A 22,521-nucleotide genomic window follows, 5' to 3' on the forward strand; every position below is an offset into this window, starting at 1 on the left:
GGGCCAAACTTTTACTGTGAAATGTTTGTTTAATGATTAATTCAAGGATTCTTGCTTGTAGAGAGGAATATTTGTTTAACAATCAGTTGTGGTTCATGTGAGGATGGCCTTATTACTGAAAATGCACACTTTTCACTGTGTTTCTTGACTTGATTGCTTCTTTTTTCCCTTTTGTGACTCATTGAATTCAGGAAGCAGATGCAGACTGGTCCTCACGTAGTGTCTCCCCCTAAATGCTTTGCTTTGCGATTCTGCACACTCTTCCACACGCCTTTTTCTCATGGCATCTGGGGCATCTCACTGGGATAACATGTTACATAATTAGCACCAAATTAACACTCAATTAGGCAACCCGTGTTGAGAGGGTGGGGACAGACTGTCTTCAGAGGCTTTAGAAATCACATCGGAGCCTCAAACACCACCTGGCCTACTGAGAACGTACTGTATGTCACTTGCATATAAACCTATACCTCGTGCCTTTTTGTCCATTTATCCACTAATAATAAAAGCAGAATGTCTGCTTGGCTATAATGTTCAGGAAGGATGGATCAGGGTTGACATGTTCCAAAAAAGATGTGCTTTATGTTGTTTCTGCAAAAAAGCTTTGATGTATAAATTGAGCCACTACAAAGCTGGGTAGTTTGTGATACTTAAGCTTAGGAAGCTTGGATAAAGTTCAGCTTGAGAGAGTTTTTTTGCTGATCCATCTGCAGCGGTGCCATATGCAAGGTTCTTCTCTGTTATTTGGCCAAACAGGAAGAAATAAGACTTCATCAGGCGTGTTTTTTTCTGGAAGCTACCTCACTGATGAGCAAAATAACTTTTAATACAGCTTTTTCCTGTTAAGCATATACAAGTTTTGTTTGAATTCCAGTATCTCGTTGTGCCTTTTCTCCCCAGACTCCCTCAAGCAAAGGTTGTTTTTTGCTTTGAAAATACTCACAGGAGCACACACAAATCACATGCTCACATATACTAACAAACTCTTTTCTCTTTCACTCTTACAGCCTTTCTCTCCATCTCCCGCTCTCTGTCATAAACTCAAACAACCCTCTCCCATCTCTTTCTCCCTCCTCACTCCTCGCTTACACACTCCAGCACACACACTTTCACACCTCTGTTGGGGTGGGGTTCTTTATTTCATTAATAGCCGCTTGCACGCCAAAATTCATTATGCCAACCTTCTGTTCTTGCGCACCCAAGCATGCCAGCTAACGTGCGGAACAAATTTCTCCACCCCCCACCCCACCCTTCCTCCCTCACTCTCCTCCCCCACTCCTTCTAATAAGTATGTTTAGGATGTGTTTCACCTGCATCAAAGGCTCCCTGTGAAGAGGCCCGCTTTGTATTGCAGGTCCATGATTAGTCATTACTGTCACACTCTCAGTGTTTCCCCTCTGCCACTATGCTTTGAAGCCAACAGGTGGTTGTATCCGAAATGCAAATAACGGAGATATTGTCACATCCTCTCGTGTCTCTTAGCTCTTAGAGAGTGTGATAGTACAGCGCTGATGGTGCTTCTTTGTGAAACATAACTGTATGGAGTGGCTTCCTAGAATTTGCTGTTTTATTCCCTTTTATCTGAGCTGGAGAAATTGTCACCACACATTTCCACATGGAGTTTTGTGTGAATTAGACATGCACAAAAGGATGTTAACATGACTATTACTACGTTACTATATACAATGAGAAAGTTTAAGAGAAAATCCTGGGACATCATACAGTTTGTCATCGTTAATGGTGAAGTCTATCATGTTTGCTGTGGAGCAGATGCTTTATTGTATTAAAGGTAGCAAATTGTTGGTTTTGTTGTGTTATATGTTTGTTTTGTTTATTAAAGTATAGGTTCAGTTTTTTTAAGTCTATCTCAATACAATACATACATTAAAAAACATATTGGTCAGTGTATGCACTCTCATTTATTTTTGCTTTTGTAGCATATGAATCTCAAGTGAACAGCCACCTCCACAGACGCTGCCCTAAAGAAACTGCCCACTATACTCTTTTCCACACTAGTGCCACAAACCCTTTTGAGTTGGCCATGGAAAATGATAAGGTGACACCTTGGGTTTGGTTGTGTTGTGACAAGTTATTCTGAGTGGAATAAAACAGGGCTTTGTCTTGAAACAAAGCTGTGGCTTAGGAGGGCTTTCCAGCCCTTTGGGACTTGCCTTATTTATGAGACACCAGTACCATACAATGAAACAGGCAAACATGACTGCCACTCAGACTTCAAGTCTCCAGTGCTTTTTCTGTCCAATGAATGTATTTGGGTGGAGGACTATATCACTATATCTATTTAGTCAATTTGTTTGTTTTTTCACATTAAACATAAGTGGACTGAATGAAATGTTAGAGGAATGACCCATGTAATCACTACAATTTTGGGTTTTCAGAATTAAACTGATGGGGCCAAAGAAGATGTTACAATCACAGTAAAAGGTCAAAACCAGGTGACATATTACTTGGCCACATACACAGCTCTTCATACTTGCTTGGCTTCTCTGTTCACATCTCATGCTCTCAACTCTCAATTCCCCTCATTTTGTTCCTCCTCTATTTCTTCTTACTTTTCCTGATATTACACCCTGCCTCTTTCACAAATATATTGCCTCGCTGGTCTTCGGAGCAGCACTGGTCAGGGAATACTATGGTTGTCTATGTGTGTCTGTGTATGCTGTGTGTATGTGAGCGGGTTTCTGTAGGGTTGTAATTGCTGGTTGATTTGTGGTCAGAGAGGGTCAGACATCCTGCAGGGAGCATGTCAGGCTTTTAAAAGCAGAGAAAGAGAGCCCAGGCCTACACCCGTTTAACCTAGACCACCTCCAGGGAGGTCAAAGCACTCAATCAGCTGCTTTTACCAGCATTTTTATTAGCTTAGGATTCAATGTAAAATACTGGCACGAGTGTGGCTGTTGGTCTAGTCCAGTGCATGTATGCACTTGTGTTGTTTGTATGCACCTGTGAATACATATGTGTCATTTTCATAAACCTATTAAATACTGTAGAAAGTGGCAGGAAGGGTAGGGTTGAATACCACAAATTGTGATCCTCATATTTAATTGGAATTCTCGCCAAACTCAACTCTATTTTCCCAGAACAAATACCTGCGGGAACCCAGGCTTTTTAGCATGTGTGTGTTCACTCACAAGACTGCCATATGCACTGAAACAAAGACACCCTCTCCAAACCTCATTAACGCTAACACGGCACTGTTGTAGTCAAATACTAAAGTCTGACCTTGAAATACTGTTACAGGAAATAACTGGACCAACTTTTCAGCTGCAGTGGTGGCTTCCAATTACTTAAAATGGCAGCTTACCTTTCAGCTGTGTGGCAAAATATTTTTTAGAATTAATGCACACAATCTGTGGATGCAAACATATACTTACAGTCTAACAAGTGGCCTAAACTGTCCCCGAATCAGAGTGTTAGAGCAGCATTCAACAGGTGGAGCGTGGTGTGCAGAAGATAGCCCTGACATTACAACTAATTAAAGTCCAAGAACAATGATCTTGTGCCTCAATCCTCCAAAACAACACACCAAAATGGCTGCAAGCAACAGATGTTCCTTCCCTGCCTCTGCACACAGTCACTATAAAGATGGTCATCAGCTGCCATATAATCACTTGGGTGTATTAAAATCTGCAAGAAGATCGAACGATTCCATATGGTTGGCAATCAAAGAGGAATTGCTGCTCTACCAAAAGATATCATCACACAATCTAATGAATATGAAAGAATAATATAAAAACATTGCAGTGTATATATTGTATGCAGTTCTGTGTTTAAAATCAAACTTCATTAAAAGCAAGATTTTAAAACACAGGAAATATTATGGTGGAATGTAAGGATGCATTTACTATCCATTACCTCTGCCGCTTTGTTTCACCTTTACTGGAAAAATAAACACAAACACAACACCGAGAGAACATAGCATTGACAGTCAGCTTACGGCTAAGTGGCCCCTTCTATAGCTGGTCCCACAACCACGATGTCATAATGAGAAATTAGGAGTCAGGGCCACGAAGGACGTGCAGGAGGAAGTGATGGATTCGGTCCAGATGGTCACCAGTGCAGGCAGGACGGCGGGAGCTCTGTTAACACTTTTCAACACTACTGCAGACAGGCACACAGCAAAAACTGTTACAATTCTAACAATAAACCCCATCACTCCTCCCTGGGTGGTGTTTATTTTGCCACATGTGTCTCATAATAATCAATGACAGAGATTCATTAACAAATAATAGATTCTACACGTCTTTGGCAGATTTGTGTGTTTTGGCAGATGCTGTGGCAATCACAGCTGTGAAGTTCAGTATTAACAATACATTTCTACTTCCCCTAATTGATTACATAAAGCACAAAACCTTCCTTACACATGTGCAGTTACAGTGCATGTGTGTAAAGAAAAGGTGCATCTGACACATGTCTAAAGAACGGCTGGTGTCCATGCTTCTATGTCAAGGAGTAGAGGAATGCAGTGATGGAGGCCTTCCCGTTCACTCCAGGATCAGCAGAGTCTAATGGCTTCTCATCAATTCCTCCTGTCTAGGGAAGTGTGTGTCATGACTCCTGTAACTACTTCTGACAAGAGTGATGAAGCACTTGTTAAAGTTGTAAGATTCTGCTGGAGTTTGAAACCTTTAGATATAAATCTGTGTAGAGGGAGATGGACGGAGACAGTGAGTGAGGGGCAAACCGAGGAGGGGATGAGTGAAAAGGCGAGACAAAGAGCGCCTGTGGTTTCGACCTGACAGATCGGAGAGGGTGGAAGGGGGGGGGGGGGGGGGGGGGAGCTAATGATCACCATCTGTCTTAGAAGGCTGAGAGTGAAGAGCATCGTTAGGCTTTTGGAATAAAGAGAAGCAAACAAACACATGATTTGCAGATCTCGTCCTGGCACTGTGTTATGTGATTGGCGTCATTTGAGTCAGTTGGTAGAACGTAGCTTAGAGAAGAGTGTAGACCATCAGTTGTCTCATGCTAATGATTGCTGCTCTCCAGTGAGGACAATAACCGTATGTTTCTACACTGTACGTATGCCAGAGTCTATTTTGGCATATAGGTTTTTGTATGAGTGTGTGTGTGTGTGCAGTATCTATGTTTATGCATGTTTGTGTATTTAGTTTTGAGTGTGCATCAGATGAGACTTCTGAATTTCTAATTAGAATTTGGCACAAACTTTAGTGGCTCTAACATCAAGGAGAAGAGGGAGTGTGTGTGACCATTAGTGTGGCCACTCATGCTAGAACAAAGTATTTGTTTGTGTCTGGCTATGAGAATACCTTCTCTTCAGCTTCGTTTTTATTGGATATACTGTTTAAATCCAACAAGTTCTCCAAATTAAAGAATACATAATTTGTCCATGGCCTCTTTAGAACCACACAAAAGTGCTTTCTGATCTGACTCCCCTATCGACAGGACAACATCATTTGTCTTTGCCTTCACTGTTCGAAAATAAATCTGCTTTATAATGTGACAACGCTGTGGTTAAAGTTTGGTTAGATTTAGGCATAAAACCCACTTAGTTAGGCTTAGGGAAAGACCATGGTTCGGGTTAAAATGACTACTCCATTAAAGTTAGGGAAGCTTTGTTGTCGTGGTGACAATAATTAACACTTGTTTACGGTTAGGGATGGATCGGGATCATGGTTAAAACAAACCAACGTTGCCTGTTGGTTGGAAACGAGAAACAAACTGCGGTCTCCTGTGTTAAAGTTTGATGTTTCCTCAAGCTCCTTTGTCGCTTTCTAATACGTCACCTGACTTCCTTGTTTGCCCCCATCATAATTATTACAGCCGTTAGCCGTTAGCTTTGTCACTTGAACATAAACATAATGTCATTTTGGGGCACCGTTCTCCATAGAAGAACGTCGTTCTTCTTGACAGTCTCTTTACTTCAGTTTAAGTCAGTTTTACTTTGGCAAGCATCTCAGGCAGGTCGGAGCTACTGTATGAAATATTTCACTGCTGTGGAGTGGACACGAGAAAGAAGACAAATATGATATGTAAGAAACAGAGCCCCAGCAAAATTACTACTTTGGCTAATTTTGGGATAGTGTTCTGCTACTGTATCTCAAGCAAGTTTCTGGGTGTTTTTCAGATGCTTTTAAGCTGTGATCTGACGGAGTTGTCTCTTGCATTCTGCTCCTCAGCTGTTCTCCTTTTTAAGGAAGACACCTGTTGTCCGCCTGTCCTCATCAGCTAGTCTAACATCACCACCTGTTTTACCTGAGCAAGATCCATTTTGCATGTCTGCCCTATTGAAAAAGAACCAACAGGATGCCAATTAACAGTTCTGAGGGAGATGTGAAAATCATTTCGTCTATTGGAGAAAATTGGCTCTGCTGACAAACAATTCTCCCTGGTTGAATAATAATGCAGTCTCTTTGAAAATGTCAGAAGCTGGTTTTTAGTTATATTGTCAATGAAATGTAGAATTCCTCCAGAAGGACAGCATTTCAGAGTATTAAATAAACACATGAAATGGTTGTTGTAAAATATGAATTCTCATTAAACCATCAAATTTGAGTGACTGTCTAAGGAGAGATTAGTACTAGTAGTGTCTGCATAGCCCCACAAACGTTGTGTGGGGGCTCCTGTGCTCCCGACAGACAACCCCCCCCCCATTTAAATTCTGTGTTTGAACAATAATAACTGACTTAAATATGACAAACGTATAGCACATCAAAAGACTGTACTGCGGGGCCCACACTACATTGTAAACCACATCTTGACAGCAGCATAATGACATTATGACAGCTAAACAATATGACAATGTGAAAAATGACCTACAGTAGTTAAGAAAGTGCCAGTTTTGGTGGAAAACTGCTTTTAAGAGATGCAGAGAGGCTGTTTAAATCCTGTCCAAACCTTCCCGTTACAACAGATCAATGATATTGGAAACCATTAAAGAAAAGCTGTGACGCAGCTTTACTTTCTTTATTCAGGTCTATTCAGCTGAGAAACATATCAATTAGCTCTGCATTTTATTAAATTAGCTTTACTAATTCAATAAAATGTAAATCGTAAGCCTGGTTAATGTTGTTGAGGTTTTTAATTGTCCTTTATTTAACCAGATAAAGGTCTCATTGAGATTAAAATCTCTTTCTAGAGAGATTTTTGTGCTGCCCTCTAAGCAGCATAAAAATATTGCTGCAACAGTATACACAATATCCAGTTAAGATGCAATAAAAGAGTCTATTGCATATGTACCTGGCCAGAAACAGAAACTTTAGGACCATAAAAAGGAGGTTCAGTACATGTGTCAGAAGCTGTGCAGAATTTAAGCATATTATTTGTATCCAATTCAGATAATAAGCATGACACCGTATTGCAATGACTCTGTCAGGTAGAACTCTTTGCATTTCTTCAGTTACTGCATTATAACTCAAGGCTGACATTGACGTACCGTCTTTCAGAGTGAACAATATAATTCAGCTTTTTATAATAAAAATATAAAGCACAGGTGTTTCTAGTGTTTCAGTGACCCAACCCTGGCCTGTTATCAAACAGTTCAGTAAAGGTGAAATACACACAATAATCGAATAAAAGAAAATGTCAAGTAGAGCACTGTGAAGTTACTATACAAACAAGTAAGTTTAGTATGTGGTAACTGTGGACATTTATCACAGACTGAAGACGGAACAGTGGATTCTGTGAGCTGCTGAGGTTGCTGTGGAGACGGGTCAAAAGGAGCTGATGGAGCAGATGGCAGTGAGGTGACCCTGCAGGCTACCTATCTGTTCCTCTGTTACTTCATGTAAATCTCAGCCCTATATGTGTCACATAGCCTACTGGCACTAACAGTGTGTTAACACACCTGGACAGACCTGAGGCTGGTATACAGCATGGCCAAAAAAGAGACCTGCACCGTTCCAGTGGGATTATACACTGTGCGTGCTGGTTGTAATGTGCCAGGACTGTGTTAATCCTGTCCCTCAGGTGTGCATCCACCTGCTTTGGCTCTTCCCTGCAGTTGACTGGGTTAGCCTTGTCCGCCTGCTCTGACCGAGTAACAGAATGGACACCAGGCCACTAGGGCTTCCCTCTGAATAGCCCACAGAGAGCTAATCCTCTTTCATTGCGTACTGTAGGACTAGTTGCCAGATGGTTTGATGGCCAATATCTGCCATGTCTGAAAATGTTTTTTGCTCTGTCAAGTGTCACATGTTTTCCATTGCCACAGCCCCCCGCCCTCCCTGTCTATCTGCATAAGCTCCACACAGGTATAATTATTGTACATTTTACTCTTTCATTTAGTAGGAATGGCTTCTTTATCACCACTCCACCACAGGGTTCTGTTATCTGAGGCTGACAGGAAGGTGTGTGCTGTATGAATGTGCGTTGTGCATGCCTGTTTGACTATGTGTTTGCAAGAATCAGCAGCCTACCTGTGCAACGGGACTACGTGCAAATCTTTCGTCTATGTGTGTGCATGCACCTGTGCTACACTGCCTAGCCAGGGTGTATGCTGATGTTGCACACCGGCAGACATTAAGCACTGACCTGCATTATTAAATGTGTACACGCTGTCTGTGAGCCGAGCCCTAATGGAGGAACAGTGTAGTCTACACTCTACCCATTGGGAACCATTAAAGTTCACAGTGATATTATCCAAGATACACTGCACACATACATCCTGCCAGGGAGAGGCAGGGGCATACGCTGGGGAAGAAGCTGAGGAAAGAACTGGAAAGGTTTACTCGGTAAAAGGTTAAAAAAAAAGAGTGTGGTGGGGTCAATTCTGGGACAGTGACAAAAGGATGAAAAGATGACAGTGGGGGAGAAAGGACCACTCTTCTTAGTGAGAAAGAATGAAGGAAAATATTGCTCTGTACTACTGAGAGGTTAAGAACAGAGCAGAGTCAGAGACAGATGACAAGAGTTAGCTGTTGAGCTCAGAGAGGGCACAAAGCAGGCTGTGCTAAGCTACACCCACACAGATTGTTGATATGTCGACACTTCATCAGTATGGTTGAGGCTGGAGTCCTGCAGATTTTGACTGTGAGCACGAGGATCTTCTCCCCATTAAGTTCTCCTCCTTTCAGTCCTCTTTATTTTCCTTTTCTTCTGTCTTTACCTCCTCCACCCCTCTCTGTCCTCTTTCATCCCTCCTCCTCGCTTTCATTTCCTCTTCATCTTTGTTTCTTTCCACTTCACATCCTTCCTAGGTCCCAGAAGCAGTAATGTTCAGCGCTTGCTCATAAAACAAACACAGACGTACACGCACTTCTTGTGGTGTGCCCTCCCATTTATTCAAACTTATTTGAACTTCGAATTGCATCACAGGCGCACACATCCTCACATGCCCCGTTTCCACGTATCCTCACAGGCGCATAACCCTGTGAAGATCATAAACATGCAGCGTGTGCTTTCTCTTTTACACCTTCTTCCTCTGTGTTTTTCTCTCTATTTGGTTGTTGTATTTGCTTGTCTTCTCTCCAAGTACACTCATATGAACATGCATGAGTGCACACGCTCAAGCACATATTTGCAGGGGTTTGAAATATGCAGACATGCATTCTTACTTGCCGAGTTTACAAACCTGTGCTCACTATGGTCGGTTCACTGGGTTTTCTGATGTCTTTGTTGTATATAGTACATTCAAAGATTGCACCATATGCAAGTTGTTTGGCATAGAGCATCTGGCAACTGTAAGGCTGAAACAGTCATATTTCATACTGTAACATAACAGAGTGCAGCACACCACGGCCCTATTTTCGTCCAGCGCAAGCAGCGCTCCGACTGTTAGATATTTTCCCCATCTTGAACTTCACTTTGCCCTTCTGTGCGGCGCACGGTGCACAGGTGGATGGAGAGATGCAAACAGGTGGGACATTCAAATGAGGCAGCACAAAGCGAATTGTTGGCATTTTGGTGGAGAATGTGTCTTTATAAATAACAGCAAACAAAATAATACTTAAAACGTAAGTAAACAATTTTAATTAAACACTCCCCAGCCAGTAGATGTGTTAAAACAAGAACGCTGGTAAGTCAGTCTGCATTGTTAACTGTAATATGAGTCATTCTTACAGTATCGTGCATTACATTGTATGAAAACCTTCTCCTTCAGTTCATAAAGTCCCTGCAGCCATCTGAAGGCACTAGGACAGATATGTCGATAAACCTGCAGCCTCCAATTTGAGAAGTGCTGCACCAGAGCGCAGTGCCATTACGCACAGTGTCCACTGTGTTTACCTTCATTAAATCACGTGCAAATAACACCAGGCTGCAAAATAAACCCATACACCAGACGGGTTTGTTATAACTCAGCATTCTGCTGTTTAGGCAAGAGACATCGGATTACTGGAGCTCATTAATCCTGTGCATCACAGCCTCCTTTCCAAAAAAAAAGAGCAGTTCATGTTTTATTCTTGAAATGCACTACAAAGCAAGCACTGCTGTGTCACATTTTAAGATATGATGTCACCATTTATATCATGAAATACATTACAGTTATGACTGAAATAGCGTCAGATTGATGTAATCATATACACTGCTTCACCAAGCTATTTTTTTATTATTAATTCCTGTCACCATTGTACTAATTAACTGTTAAAAAACCCACACCATCTGCCCCTCACATTTGAGGTGTTCTGTGATTAGGTTGTGTTGCTCTGCACCAACCAGACAACAATATGATTTCATGCGTCACTGTGTTTGGCACAGATTGTTCCGAGCAATGAGGCCAGTGATGTGACTGGTGGAGAGTGTATTTATAAATCACCACACCCTTCGTTCTATATTCAACTTAAGCCAGACCTTTTTAACTTTGCACTGCTGCACCTACATGAACCAAAAGAGCAGGTGAGCTCGGAGATACGCCCACTCAGTCTGTGCACCCCAGACCCACACTTCAAAATAAGACCAAAAGGAGAGATGATTGGGCAAAGTATTTCTGTGTGTGTGGTGTGTCGGAAAGACGGAAGTGAGAGGGAGAGACTGCATTTGTTACACCGGTTTTGCCGATATTGTATCCACTTTATCAGTGTAATTACTTTCACTCCATTTAATTAAATCTAGAGACAAAGTCATTGTTGTCATTTTAACAACTGCCTAATATCAGTCATCAAAGTCCCCCTATTTTACTCTGCATACACTCCATGAATTTGTGGATGAATTACATTTGTATGTGTCTGTGAACGTGCATATGTGGATACATGATTCACCTTTGTTTCGTAGAGTGTTTTCATTTTTCGGCTCAACTTTGATGCACAGGCAGGACCATTAAATCACGAGGACACCTGACTCTCTTCTCCCCTCGCCTCAGCATCCCTGCTTTCAGCTCACTATTCTGTAAACAATAGACCCATAAAAATGCTCCTCATTCATTTCAAACACTCTCCACTTTCCCTGACTGCTTAATTGAAGCTCTTACTGTGAAAAAAATGTTATTCTATCAACCTGAGTAAGGTATAATCCTTGTTGAGAGTCTGAAAAAAAACAAATTAAGACAGTCTTAACAAGGTTGCTGTGTAAGCAGAATATAATACTTTACAATAGGCATTCATTTTCACAACCACTTGAAACCTGACTAGATGTTGAGTTATAGTAGAAGGCCTGTTAAAGGAGAGGAGGCCTGCGGACAGCTCTCCTGTACGAGGAGACACCAGTAAGACTATTGGATTGAGCAAGTGTACACATGTACACCCACATACACGTGTGCACACACACACCTGCTGAGAGGGCAGAATCATGGTAAACCTTCAGCAATCAATAACACATTTTCTGAGTCTGTTCTTTTCACTATGTGTCTCTTTCTTGCTTCATCTTTCGCTTTCTCTCGCAGTTTCCTCCTCTTTTAGTCAAATTCATCTTTAATTGGTCTCCATGTAGCACTTATTAGGTAATGAATTGTTAAATGTAGTTCCCATTGGTTGGTTAACGTGCTCTGCAAATGAGCAAGGAACTGACATGCAGGCACTGGCTTTTAATTTCCTCTTTCTTCTTACTTTACAAAGATATGGGTTATTGAAGCCTCACAGCTGGATTCCTACTTTGAACAGCTTGATCACTGCCATGTTTCATCATCAGATAGTCTCTTAGAGAGCTGCTTAGTCTGAGAAGCTCAACTGGCCGCTTGGCCAAAAGGGGCCAATTGTTCTCACTTTTCGTGATGATAGTCATTTGACGGTGCCAGTGACTATGATGCAGGAACCTGTCAAGCCATATTTGTTGGACAGACTGCACATGCCCATGGCTTTGATGTTGAAGTATTTCAGCTTTGCCGGAGGCAGGTCTCTTAAGAGAGCACAACAGTGGTGGACAGTGGGGGAGCGTGATGTGCTTTAGGATGAATATAACTGCTTTTATTAGCTTCCTCTGGATGACACCATCCAGGTCCCTGCTCAGCTTCTCTCATGTGGGAAATGGTCGGGTCTGGAATTGAATTCTGTATACTGTGAGGTGACTTTATAAGGGAATCATACAGGACGGTTATTGCACCATCAGGAATGTAATGAAACTGGCTCAAAGATGACAACTGTACAGAGGAAGGTCACTGTTAATATATGGTGATCTCCTGCAGTACAATATAGCAGTCTGCCAGCCGTAGAGGAGAACCGAGACTTCTCTAGTCAAGCTTAGCAGTCTTGGGAGACTCACAAGGACTTTGTGTTTGTTCAAGTCTCCATCTTTCTATTTTTGTCTTTTTTCTCTAGCTTGACTGCCTTTGTTGGTAAAAGTGCTGAAAACCTTTGGGAGCCAATTTCCTGATACCAAAGGACAATGCGGGCCTGTGTGTGTGCCTGTCCATGCATGAATGTGTGTGTGAATGTCTGTCACTGTGACTGCATGAGTGTCATGTCCATTTGTATGCTTGTATAAGTACCTACACACCCATTTACTGCATGTGCCAGTAATTTATACATTTGATTTGTTCTTATTTTCACCTTTGTCACCAATTTGCCAACAGCATATTTCTCTCTTGCAAATCCCCCACACCCAGCCCCACAAATTGAATGACTAACAGAAAAAGTCCAGTGATCCAAGTATCTCAGCTCCATCCTTAATTCATTAATTTGCTGTTTCCCTACAGTCAGTCACCCAGAATAATCCATCTGGAAAGTCCAGTGAGCTTTTCCGCCACCAAGCAGAAATGGGATTGTGGATGACTGATCACAAAGCTTATATCCAGAGTCCCACTCTGTCTTAATGTATCCACACATAGGCTTGCATGCACACACACACACACACACACACACACACATATACATACAAATCTTGAGTTAGTCTCTCCTCAATAGCACTTGAAACCTGCTCACAGTGAAGCACAGCATCTCACGCAAACACAGCCGTGCTCGTAATTACTTTGCACATAACACACTGAATGGTACATTTTTCACACAATTAGGCATAAGCAGAGGCTTGGCCATTTTCCACTCCAAATGTTACTTTATATGAATGGCATCCATCCCAAGTTAAAGGACTACAGGCCAACTGTCATGTGGTTGAAGAGTTTACAGAGATACTTTGTGTCATCTTCTGAAATGAATTCAGCCTGGTTTGCTGCAGAGAATAGACAATGCTTCTGCCCCGAGGATACTCAGACATCAATGTTTTTAAAGGTGAACCATTGATCCCAGAGCATTAAATTTGCACGATCATTCCAGCCCGGCCATTCCAGTCCCCTATAGACACATATTGACTCTGACAATCATGTCATACCTACACAGTATCAATGAGGAGTTTAAACACTTTTTCCAACTTTAACCAAGTCTCTTACCACCACATGGTGGTTAGATGCCTGCCTCCTCCTGCCCACATGTCAAAGTGTCCTTTATCAAGATACTGAACACCAAATGGCTCCTGATGGTTAGGACAGCATGTCCTTCAGTTTGTAAATGAGAGGCAAATTACAAAGCACTTTGTCCGTTAAGGTAAGAAAGCAATATAATATGTGTGTAAGTCCAAAAGTGCTAATTTTCCAAGAGTGCAGGAACTGAATATCGCTCAGCGCTCAACCTGGAGTTGCTACAGACTTGAATTGATTTAATCCAAATCTGTTTTTGTTTAACATGTCTTTTGAAGTAGCAGATAGACATACAGAGGTGGAAATAAAACCTGATTCTAAACTTGAATATATAACACATCACAGAGAAAAAAGAGACATAAAACATCCATTTCTTTTCTCATGATGCTCTCATAGCCTTTCATCAAGTTAACAGCTCACCAGTTATATTTGCATGTTTAATTACCTGTTTATGTCTATGCTTGCTTAATTCCAGACCATGCCTGGTAATGGCAATCAGAGACTCTTTCCTTTGTTAGGAGATGCTCCCAATCCTCCACATTTTAAATGGTGTCCCCCCACCCCCACCCCCTCCTGAACCGTGATAATTGATGTATTTCCCATAAAGGAGTGGTAATTAAGATAATGAGATTTTCAGAAGCAAGTGTAGCATGCCAAAACGAGGGGGGTGCATGTTTCCTGACTGGTTCACTTTAGCTTTATAAATTTCTCTGTTTTATTCTCTTCACCAGCTTTCCTTTTCTTCTGCTGATGTCTGCCTCCTATCTGTGTTCTCCTTACCACATCTGCTTCCTATTCTACTCTCCCATACACAGCTTGTCCTCATTTGTTTGCCCAGTGCATAATTAGCTATAGGATCACCCATTGTGTAATTATGTATAGCAGTTTGATATGTAATTAAAATTGTATCAGTATCCAGTGTAATTTGTGTTGTGTGATTGCATATTAACAGTGCAAACAGTTGTGGCTAAAAGCCCGTGACCGCCCCTCTCATAGATGTCACTGTGCTCCTCTGTCCGTATTTACATACCGGCAGGTGCTACAACTGAGGAAAACTCTATTCATATCAACACATAATAAATACTTTGGTCTACATCACCTCACTTCCTTCTGACAGTTTGAGTAATTGTTAAATATGTTATCCTGCAGCCTTAAACTAAGCACTTTACAAGACCATGCACTTTACTGCACATCACTGTGCTGAGTGAGTCAGCTCAGCAACATTGCAAGGCCCCCAAATACAGACACCAAAACAGAGCAGGGCTTTCAAACCGCTTGTTAGAGCACTCTTAAAACAAGGCTGAAGAAGAGGGCTTGTGAGGACACTCTGAGGAAACATCTTAATGAACACACCAGGCTACAAACTGGCCTGAATAAGCCGCCTTTGCAAATTCACCATGAAATAATTAGACATGCCTGAAAGGTCTGCAGTTGGGACTAGCCTCTGTTTTATTCAATAAAGGAATTTTCTGTCTTCATAGCTGGTTTCGGAAGTGCAGAATTGGTGTTTTCCTCCTCAATGCATATGATTGTGTGCAGTGTGTGAGCTTGTTTTGTCTGTGCGTCTCTGTGCCAAAGGTCATATCCTTATCTGACCCATTATAAAAATGTAATGCATATAGCTATTACCATAAATGAATACATTCAGGTCACTCTACAGAGATACGTACCTGCAAGCCTACATAAGCACTGTAATACAATTACAATGGTTGTGGAGTTCTGCACTCATTAATACAGAAGAAGACATTCAAAGGTCTGCAAATTATATCAAACATGCCATGTTTGCCAGGAGAGACATTTGGGTTATAATGAGCTTAACGTGCCCCAATTTTTCCTCATGATGTAATGCCACAGCAATAAAAAATGGTGTCGTAGGTTTGAATGGATCACTGAACATGCCAAACTCAAACAAAGTGTCAAAATGAGCATAAAAAGAATGTGTGCATGACTTGCTGTCAGAGCACACGGGTGTAATGTTAACCTGTGGGAGACTTCATTAATATTTCTCCTTTGAATTTTGCTCTCTTCATCAACTTTCCTTTTCTTTCCAAACTGGCTATATCAAAAATACAACTTTAACCTGCAAAAAGGGAAGCAAATTCATAAGTAAAGATAAAACAAGCCTTGAGCTCTTTTGCTTATGTTTATTTTATTGTCCCGACAATACTTTGATACAGTTTGTCCCCACACCATGTACCTCCCCTTTGTGAGACACCTCACAGCACTCTGTTGAAGTGCTTGTGTGTGTAAGCGTGAGGCAAGACACTGCTGAAAGAAAACATTCAAAAAATATGAAAGCAAAGGTTGTTGATGTCTCTGAGTGGGAGATTAAGTACCTTGTGATCAAGACATCTAACATGTAGACACAGACCCTCCATTTATCCCCCTCATGTCTCTTAGTTTAGTTTAGTTATGTACTTACAAGACCCTCTTTCTGTTCTCTGAACCCCTCAACCCTAAAGAGTGCAACCTTTCTTGCAGAACACACAAATGCTTTTAACAACAATAAAACTGCTGCATGTTCTGGCATTCCCCAGAGGAAGGACTTCAGCAGCAGGTCTGACATCCGCCGTATGGATGATTAGCATCATTAGAGCATCAGCTGCTCCCTCTCACTCAGACACACACACACTCCATGATGGCTCTTCAAATATCCAACACTCATGCAGATTAAATGGTGGCTTGTTCTTGGCAAAGCAGTGATTAATTTATGATTAGAAGTAGGTCAGATGAGTGGAACCCAAGGTCTATAGACACTAGAGAGCAATGTGCCTGCAAAGACACAAAGAGCAAGTTGGGAGACAGTGAGGAATTAGGTCAGACAGAAAGGAGCATTTATTCATTTTGAAGAGGAGGTAGGAGATACATTCAAACGTTAACAAATCTCTGTAAGGCAGAGGGGGATGCAAAGAAAAATATTGTGAAGTGCAAGGAAATTGGGAACTTAAAAATGGCTTAATCAGAAATCCTCACTATTCTTCTTCAAAGACAGTTTGCCTGTATTGTTGGTTTGTCTTATATCATACTGTATTTAAATTGTGTCTCTTCTCCCTTTCAGCTCCTTTGACCGACAAGCCGCCAAAGATCCTGTTTCCCTCGGAAAACAAGATTAGCAACATGGAGCTGCAGTTAGGTAAGAGCATCATGGGATTTCCTCCAGCTGCAGTCAGTACTATCTGTGTCATTTCCAAATGACAGGAAATGGATGACTTTACAAATCCTCTCCAACACACCTCCAGGCGCTGAACACAGATTGATGATGGCACTTTTATTTGTTCGAGAAATAGCAGAAGAAAAAACAATTGTAAAAGTGTTTTCCATATATGCAAATGGTGGGTACTAATGTCCCCAAGGCTGTTTTGTCAACAATGAAGAGCCCATATGGTGCCAGGCTTCCATGCGCTGGCTCGCCACATGGAAAGGCGGCTGCTTTCAGTCGCCATTGTTTGTCTTCTTTGACGTGGGGTCACGATGGGCTTACCATGTGTGCATGCGTGCGCAAGTGAATTTATGCGCATGGTTGTGTTTGTGGGTTTTTTTTCTGTGACAGCATATTGCTCGATTTCTGGGCACAGTCCGCTGTCCACATGGTGCTTGCCGCTCCATGAACGGCTGACATGTCTGTCATGGTGAAGCCGATCGGACAAGACTGAGAGGTCTGGAAGGCAGAGGGGGATTGGATGAGTGTGTGACAGAGAGAGGGTGGGTGGGGACAGACACAAAGGTGCAATGATTCACCGAGAGGTTACCTTTTGTCTTCTATCTGATGCTGTTAGAATCCTGGTAGTTCATTTAAAATGCCCCCACGGTTGGCTGATCAGGAGTGAAAAATTGCTGCTGTTGATAAACTGACAAGCACGGCCTCACATGTCAGCATACTCACACCCATGCATGAACAGGTTGCACAATGCTTCAGCTGTTTTTCTCATTTGTCTCGATCTTGATTTCGCTTGGATTTTAAGGAACGGGTTGCCTCGTCCTTTCTCAGCATTATTTAAATCCTCTGTCAGTTCTTTCTTATGTATGCTTTCTGAGTAAGTGTTTTCATGTGTTGTGGAGTGTGTGTTAAAAGATTAGTGCACTTAGCACTGCACAGTGATTTAGTACTGCACTTCCATAAAATTGGGAGGCTTGTGGGAGACATTTTTACAAGAAGAATTGGTGCAGAGGTTGAGATATCCTGACTTTTAGTCCCATTTAGTCAAGCTCAAAAACTCTGGATCCTACATTTCCCATAATTCAGTGGTGTCTCTTTGTTAAACTCTCCATGCACCTGTAAATGCACCTGTTTTTCAAACTCCATGTCCCAGTTTGTAATGCCGTTTGTCTCTAAACCCAATCCAAGACATCACTAGGATTATTTTCTTTTCAGATTTAACAAAACTCCCTTCAGAGCCAAAGAAAACTTTATAAATCTGGCTTATTAGTGCTCCCTATGACAAGTAAACTGATCTTGATGTGTAAAGCCAGTGGAGTTCCCCTCTAATGGTATGGTACACGCGGGTATGGCACTACCATGGCAAAAAGAGAAGGAGAGAAAGATAAAGTATGTGTGATGTCGTGCAGTGAGCCCCCACAGACTCCCAGCAGAGTGTCTAAAGCACCGAGACACATAGGTAAATATTTTACAACCGGGCTCCATTTTGTGTGCAGAAAAGTTGTCTCTCCCTCCAGACGAGAGTTTCTCTTTTATTTAGCTTTATTTATTTATTTTCCTCTTCCTTAATATTTGTTGAGTCATGCCCTAAGCAGCTTTATGGAGCAACGTGACAGATTTATGGTAGCCAGAACGTGCACAGAGAGTGGCTGGTCCCTTATGGCAAGTGGGAGATAGAGAGAGAGAGAGAGAGAGAGAGAGAGAGAGAGAGAGAGAGAGAGATGACATCCAGTGGAGGCTAGTGGATGGGCAGTAAAATCAGAGCCGTAAGCAGAGAGATAAATCTGCAACACTGCCGGGAAACGCGGCCCCACTTTATCTCCTCTGCTGCTGCAACCAGTGCAGGTCTCAGACAGCCGCCATCACAGCCAGCTTTACACAACATGCACACACACACACAGACATAAATAAAATACATATGTTACATAAACTCTCACAGAGGACACGCAGCAGGGATGTAGTGAAAAGTCAAAGAGGATGATGCAGAGAGGAGAACACAAAAGTCTGTGTAAAGGAATGGAACTGAAAGCAAGAAACAAAAGTGGTCATAGAAGTGAGAGGGGTGTCAGAGAGAAGAGAGGATTGGGTCTGTTGAGAGAAAGAGATGATGGGGAAGTGGCATGAGAGGGAATTTGTTTGTCTCAGGAGAGGGGGGGGTCTTGTCAGAGTGCCCCTTCCCCTGCACTCCAAAGGTCTCCTTACATGTCTCTGCCACTTTGTCCCTTTCTGCTGAAGGGCCAAAATCCCACGGCTACAGATTCTGTCGCTCAAGACTACACACTCCAAACCACAACAACACCACCAAATAGCTGTGTGTGTGTGTGTGCGTGCGTGTGTGCGTGCGTGCGTGCGTGCGTGCGTGCGTACGTGCATGCGTGCGTGCGTGCGTGTGTGTGTGTGTGTGTGTGCTGTGCTGCTATCATCACAGATCTACAAGGCTTCAGGGCTTCAGGAGTCCTCAGGGATGCGTGACTGTGCGAAAACTGAAAGCAGGCCTGTTTTCAGTGTCAAATATTACTTTCAGACTTGACATTTTCAATGCAATTTCCAAAGGACACAAAGTCAAGGTTGTGTAGGATGGTTTGGATTTCGTCAGTAGCCATCCAGTTTCTCTATTGTCAGATTTACTGCTGTCCCCCAGTGGTGAGTTGGTGCAGTCCACTTCCACTTCTCCAGAATGGGAGGATGATTCATATTGTGGGGTTTGAATTTGTGTGTATGCGCTAGGGTTCGTGAGAGGGAGCTACACAGAAATACACACACGCTTACAGTATGTGACATATTACACAAAGCTCCAAATTTAAAACACACACACACCTACACACAGACTCACTCACTTGGTGTTGATTCCCCCGGGATGATTTGTCATGGATTCGCTGTCCCAGAGGACGTGGTGGAGGGATTCAGCTCACGCTTACGGAGCACTCCGCTTTGAGCATTTCTCTTCCTCACTAGCTCTCCCTCTTCGTCACACACACATGCACAGCTATTCGCACATGCCCCTGCTCCACTTGGGGTGGGTAGGTCACACACACTTGCGGCACAGTCCTCGGTAACTGTGGGATAATTGTAACTGATAGAGGATTTTAGTGTCCCCCATAGTCAGCAGATGGGTGCACTCTAGTGGAAAGGAATTAGAATCAATTATTTCAGAGAGCGGGACCCAACAGCACGGGATGGGCAGGAGGGAAATTACTCTTATGTCTACTTCACTTCAACATGGACTGCGTAGAGGCACACACACACACAAACACAGCCATGCACACTTACTTAGACATGTACATTATCATACTGCACACCGTCAGTGGTAGCCACCTGCAATGGACTTACACTCAAAGATGCTGACATTCTGGATTTTCCTGGTGTTTTAGCAATATGTTTTTGACAAGCTCAGACAAACCACCCCACTATGATCCCACTCTCTCCTCCCCACTTACCAGAAACATCTGTCTGCTGTCACCAAAGTGACATGTAGAGTTCAACTTCGGTAAACTTTGACACACAAACGTATTCGCAGACTAATTGCAAACAGTCTGACATTTTAGAGAAAAAGAAATCCAGAGAATCCGAAATTCAAGAAGATATCATATTAGCTCTGTCACACCATCCAATCATTCTAATATGCTGGAGTATAAAATGCTCCACAAAAAAAGATGCTGCATGGTTTTCATTCAGTCGTCAGATGTCAGTGGTACAAATACTGTAAATCTCCTAAATAAACATGGGTACTACCAAGCTAGCTAGCCTGGCCGGCATGTGACCAGCTGGCTAGCTTGTTAATAGTTATGAAGCACATTAGTAACTATTTTTCATCAAAGGTTGTTCACCACGCTTACCTTTACCGAAACCAGCAGTTTTCCTCCTCTTGATTCATCATGCCTAACATCTTTCTTTTTTTCTATCTGTTGCCGCATCCTTTTATCCCTTACCTCTCTTTTCTCCTCACTGCATCACATACTGACCTTGGCTTTCTTGAAGATTTGAAGATTTGAGGATTCGTCATTGAGGATGTACTGATTTCCAAAAGTCTGTTGACGTGGTTAACTCTCCATCTTCTCTTCTCTTCTCTTCTCCAAAACTTCATTCTACGATTCTGAAGACATTTTTGATATTGAACACCTAGCTGTGACACCAGACATGTCACCTTTCCGTGGTGCAGGGTGAAATTGAAATTGACATTGCTCTGGAGAGTTACTAAAGGTCAACGCAGAGTCACTTCACTAAATTACTCTCTGTCTCTCTCTTGCTCTCTGTCTGTCTGTATATTACACTCTCTCTCTCACACACACACACACAAACTTTGATTCTCTCACTTGAAAGCCACATCTCTGGCGGTTCCTCTCACTCTCTCTCTCACCTCAGTTCCTGTCATGTTTCTCTTTCAGCTCAGACATGCATGAAAGTATTCTGTAAAAACAAGGTTATACTGGTGTACTTATATGTTTGAATGTATATATATGTGTGTGTGTGTGTGTGTGTGTGTGTGTGTGTGTAATTGCGGTGTCTATATAAGAATGGGAGTTGTTGATGATAATGGTGTTGGCGATAGTGGTGATGGAAAGGATGGTAATCTTACAGACAATCCATGAAAAAGACAAGAACATGTGGTCCCACTGCACCCTTAATGCTTCGAAATGGTCACATTGCTCATTTAATGAGATGAAATCCATCAGTAGAGGATGTTTAATTAACCAAGTACACGTATCTTTATCTTTAAGGGAGTGGCAGAAAGGCCGCAAGGCACTTTCCCAATTGGCTGTGTCTGTGTAGATATGTTAATTTTTTGTGATAAATGACATATTTACATTCTCACACAGAGAAAAAAAAAATCAAAGCGAAAACCAGCCCTTAAAGGTCACACTGCAGATAAAAAAATGTTTGTGTCGTCATTCAATTTGGTTTCAGTCCCACAGTGACCCAGTCTTAAGTAACCCATGGTGACCGGTATGGTAACTAGTGTGTCAGCGAAACAAAGCTAAATGTTTAAGTATGTGAACGGTCGTCATTAATCACTGAGTCTGGGGCTGAAAGCAGGAGCCTGCAGTATGATAAATGAACTAACGGCGCCTCTACACATGCCTAACAGGAAAGGGAGAGGGAGGAATGCAGGGAATAAGAAAATACACAAAGGCAGAGACAGAAAGCAGCACCACATAGCAGGCAATAAAGACAGACACAACACCTCACAGTGCATCACACATACAGCTGCTTGTTTATTGCTGCCTCACCACAGCCAGTGAGGCAGGTAAGAAGATGCAAGGAAGGTGTGAACCCGTTCTTCATTCATACCAGGCTATTTTATTCCTCTGAGGCACCAGGCTGACGTTGGACTGTCAGGCGCTGTCTTTGAGCAGCTGTAGTTTTAGCGGTGTGTCCAGCGCCGTTGGTTTTAATAGACCTTATCAGCAGCCGTTCAGCCGATTCAGCACGTTGAATCTCAGTGTCAGAGGCAGTCGGTGAGAAAGAGCTGTCTGACTCTTGGCTGCTCAGCCTAGTGAATCAGTGATTTTTACCCATTTAGTGCAGTTTCTCCTTAGTTTGTTGTCTTTTACTTCTTCCACAGGCAGCACAGAACAGCAGTGCAAAGCAAAGCAAAACTTTTACAGCG

The 22,521-nt window shown here is 42.3% G+C and overlaps 1 protein-coding gene across 1 annotated transcript in view; it reads left to right on the plus strand.

Annotated features, from left to right (window-relative positions):
* il1rapl1a (interleukin 1 receptor accessory protein-like 1a) overlaps nt 1-22,521 on the plus strand; it is a 247,238-nt gene that overhangs the window by 183,921 nt on the left and 40,796 nt on the right. The window contains 1 exon segment of the mRNA XM_070914546.1: nt 16,815-16,889. Within this exon segment, the coding sequence (XP_070770647.1) occupies nt 16,815-16,889 (75 nt within the window).

This window comes from Enoplosus armatus, chromosome 11 (assembly GCF_043641665.1).
Source record: "Enoplosus armatus isolate fEnoArm2 chromosome 11, fEnoArm2.hap1, whole genome shotgun sequence".
Lineage (NCBI taxonomy): Eukaryota > Metazoa > Chordata > Actinopteri > Centrarchiformes > Enoplosidae > Enoplosus > Enoplosus armatus.